Here is a 4,125-nt window from a genome sequence, read left to right as displayed (position 1 = left end):
GTGTGCCGTCGGGGAACGCTCCGGTCCACGCAGGGTCTTGCTCTGGATAAACAGCCTGGCCCTCCTGATACTCACGTCCTAAACAAAGACGGTAACTCTTTGAATCACAGACAGTCATGATTTCTGATGAGGAACTGTCTCAGACTTTAGATCAGGAATGATGATAAATTCTCTTTGCTGAAATATTCAAAAATTTAGCTTTAAAAAACAAACTGGAAAGTGAAAATGTGAAACAGATCCTGTAACAATTGCTGGTCTCAGCAATCATCACATTTTATCTTGTTACCCAGTTGCAGTTTCTCATCTTAAATTCATCATATTCTCTTCAGTACTTTCATATATGTGTAAAGTATTTTTCAAAAAATTCATATTAAGCCTTATGATTTGAATGTCACGTCCAACAATGTTTTTTTTTTTTTTTTTTTTTTTTTTTACATACACCTTCAGTAACCTCTGGTTAGGGTTCAAAGAATAAAATAATCGTTTTCGGATTCAAAAAGTAAATTACTTTATTTTAAACCACTCCTCTTTTTACATTAGGACCCAACAGGACCTGATGGAGAGCAAGGATCTGGAGTATTTTGTCTTAATAGTCAGAAATTATTGCTAATCTATAATAATGTAATACAATTACTATATATGCAAACCAAATATCTTCTATTTTCCCCCCCAAATCCTTGCAAGATGTTGTCCGCTGCAGTACAGCAGACAGCCATATTTGCACCTATAAGTTTTTGGGATCAATTGTTTGTGTGTGAAAATAAAAAGCATGTCAAGTTTCCATCCTTGAAGCTTTAAAAGACACTCCCAACAATGTATTACCAATTTTCATTTGTGTCTTCTGCAAAGTTCTATTTTTCTTATCTGAACATTTGGACTAACGCCCCAAAAGAATGTTTTCTGCTTTAAACTCGTTATCTAAAATAATTAAAAAATGCATTGAAAACAAATAAGTAATAACTCTTGTTAATCACTGCAATCTGATTGCTATTAGGGCGTGTTACCTTCGACGGTGCAGTTCCGCGCCCACACCACCTGTCCGTCAGGCAGAGTGGTTTGGTTTGGTGGAAAATTGAGGTTGATTGTGAAGGTCGCCTTTGCTCCTGTCAGGGTGGGGGCATCATTTTTCAAATCAAAGCTCACTTCCCCACCTGAAAACAAAAACAAGATCAGCAACAGATTTTATGGTTTTGTGGACTTTAAAAAGAACTCCACAGAGTTCACAGAGCTGAAAGAGGAGGCCTCACCAAACCAGCAGTTCCTGAATCTGGGGTCTCCGTCCTGCCACACGGGATACATGCGGGAGTTCCATGACCGATAACGCGTGAATCCACTTCTTTGTCCTGGAGATAAGAATGCAAATGAAGCTAAACTAAGACAGCTGAAAAAGAAAACCAAAATAATTCTAAACGGATAGAACTTTATTTTTTTATAAACTGTCTTTAAAAGGAGTGCAAAAGAGTTTTTATTTAATTTAGATTAACTCAACAGTTAACTAGTTTTATAATTGGGGGTGGGGGGTAACAGGAGTTATGGGTGCTGGGTTCTGGTGTAGTCACACGGTCCACAATCCCCCTCAATCCTTTTCATGTGACTATCAGCTGAGCAGCAACATCACTAATCCCAAGGAGGAATGAGGGCTCCCAGACACCGGATCACTGGCTTTTGTTCCGGACTAAAGAGCCAAAATATAAATGAATTAATCTATTTTTCTCATAATATAATAAACAATGTCGAATTACAACCAATTTGACTTCATTAGTTGACAGTCTGGAAGGAAAATCCTGTATTGACAACTACAGAATACAAACAAAAATGAATGTATCATGTGAAGCTTAAATATTAGCTATAATATTATCTATAATGGACTGAAGTGTTTTAGCATAAAAAACATTTAATTATTTTTGTGGTTGCTGTTTGTGTTTTTTCTTTAAACCATGAAAAATATGACACAAATGTGAATTATGACCGTGAAATTCGTATTTTCACTGAAATTTTCATGGTGGTCAAAATGAATCGCCTGAATTTGGCTGTCAATCTCAGAAAAAGTCACCTAAATTTTAGAAAAAGTTTGATGCTGATTGATGCAAAAATGCATTTTGGCCCCAAAATGACCTTAATTTATCATCTCCTTAAAAGCAAAAACATATATTTCTTGGATAATTGCAAATAATTTCAAGTGTCAAGGGGTTTATTATCTATTTGTTTGGTGTTTTTTTTTTTATAATAATTGTAATATAATTAGATTTTCAATAGAAATGTATGTGTTGATTAAACTGCCTTGTGGAAAAAACGATTTAAAAAAATGCAAAAACATAATAATTTCACTTTTTTGTTTGCAGAATTACGATTACAATTAAATAAAGATTAATTTAATCCAACGACTCTGTTTATTGTACTACTGTTACAAACACAGGATGAAAACCATTCTGAAAATCTTCACAAGTACTCACTTATTGCCAAGGCTGAGCTAAAAGCAAAGATGAGCAGCACCACAGTCCTCATTCTGAGAGAGTCCAGTCTGGGCCCGATCCTCGTCCTGTTTTCAGTTCCTCCACAGAACCCAGAGAGACTTCCCATGGACCTCCTGGCTCCCTTTAAGACAGCCCTGGACCTGAATTACCATAAAATTTCCTCTCACCTCTGACATCATTGGCAATCTGTTAAATGGCAACTCCCCTTAAATGAAAGCTATGTGTGTGTTTTTAATTCTGTCCTTTTTGAAATTTTCATTTCTTACTGCCCCTTTGAGAAAAAATGTCACATACTCAAAACTCCCCAAAACTACCTGGCACCTAATGAAAATGTATTTTTAACATAGTAAATCTGCTGATTTGTTAATGCTGCTGAAATGATTCCTCCAAAGCTGCACACAAAGGTGCCGCTCATTCTGTGCTGCCCTACTGTGTAAGGCAGGACTTGCTGTGCATTGTCTGGAGACACATTCAAGCTGTGCAGGGTTATGTGCAGACTATGGCGTGATCCATCATTTTTTGTATAATTGTAGTATTTTTTTATGCATCTGTTCTGGATATTGTAGCCCAGGTATTTCAATCATTTTGTATTAATAAAGATTTCTTTGTTAAAATACCTGTCCCAACTTTCTGTGTCTGACAGTCAATTAAGATTTTAGTTTTCAGGCGGCTCCACTCGGCAATTTGAGGGAAGCATAATGCCACAGAGGGAAAAGGCTGCCCTCCTGAATACAAAAAAAATATATATATATCTTTAGCTCCAGCTACAAGTTTAAACAACTTCTAGGCATTTCGATCAAGTGCCTCCAAAGTTCTTGGAAAGCTACTTGGCAAATGCTGGAATTAAAAAGTTGCAGATTTTTAACTGTGTTGGCATTGCAAGCTTGCAAAAGTGGCGTTCACCTTTTGCACATTTTGTATTATAATAGGGTGAAAAATTAATACATAATTTGTTGGATGGTTGCTATAGAGATTTAACCAACAACATTAGTGAAATGAGTGCTTTTTTTCATAAATTTATTTTAGTGTAGCTCTGATCAGGGTGGCTGAAGGGGAGAGGGGGCTATCCAGCAAGTGAGAGGCAGCAAAAATTTTGAATTTTTTAACTTTATGCAAAGGAGTGATTTACATTTTCAGTGAGATTCTACTTCATTGTCTTTTTTTTAATGTCATTTTGATCAAGATCTTAGGTCACCAAAATGTGACAGAAACAAATATGAATGAAAAAAACAGAATCCTAGAGACTTCACTTAAATACTGCAAAACCTGATAAATACTTGTTGCACATTATAAGAGAAAATGTTATGCAAAAAACCCCACAGAACAGTGAGTAAAGCTGAGCATGAGCTCTGACCTTACAGCTATGTGTGCATGGGTATCACAAGATGAGTATGTGGACACGTATTCAATAGCATCCTTTTATTTCCTCCGTCATTCCTCCGTATCCCGATGTTCACCTCAGGCTGCTGCAGCTCAGACGATGTGCAGCAAAGGAGACTCACACCCATGCTCACATTCGCCTCAGGGATTCAACCTTTGATTCAGAGGAAGGGAAGTCTGTGGTTAAAAACCAAGAAATAAAAAAAATTCACTTTCAGCATCTGTTTCATAATTTAAAAAATAAGTAATATTATTTTGGTTTTGTTTTTTT

General features: G+C 36.3%; 1 protein-coding gene across 1 annotated transcript in view; it reads right to left on the bottom strand.

Annotated features, from left to right (window-relative positions):
• LOC118599197 (melanocyte protein PMEL-like) overlaps window positions 1–2,681 on the bottom strand; it is a 3,316-nt gene extending 635 nt beyond the window's left edge. The window contains exons 1-4 of the mRNA XM_036213767.1: window positions 2,454–2,681; window positions 1,248–1,343; window positions 1,005–1,151; window positions 7–78 (exon numbers count right to left, since the gene is read on the bottom strand). Coding sequence (XP_036069660.1) covers window positions 7–78; window positions 1,005–1,151; window positions 1,248–1,343; window positions 2,454–2,580 — 442 coding nt within the window. The 5' untranslated portion in view covers window positions 2,581–2,681. The remainder of the gene's footprint in view (window positions 1–6; window positions 79–1,004; window positions 1,152–1,247; window positions 1,344–2,453) is intronic.
• Between the last annotated feature and the right edge of the window lie 1,444 nt (window positions 2,682–4,125).

The sequence above is a fragment of the Oryzias melastigma genome, linkage group LG1, assembly GCF_002922805.2.
Source record: "Oryzias melastigma strain HK-1 linkage group LG1, ASM292280v2, whole genome shotgun sequence".
NCBI lineage: Eukaryota > Metazoa > Chordata > Actinopteri > Beloniformes > Adrianichthyidae > Oryzias > Oryzias melastigma.
The sequence above is the reverse complement of the archived record's forward strand: the minus strand, read 5'-3'. Positions and strand labels throughout refer to the sequence as shown.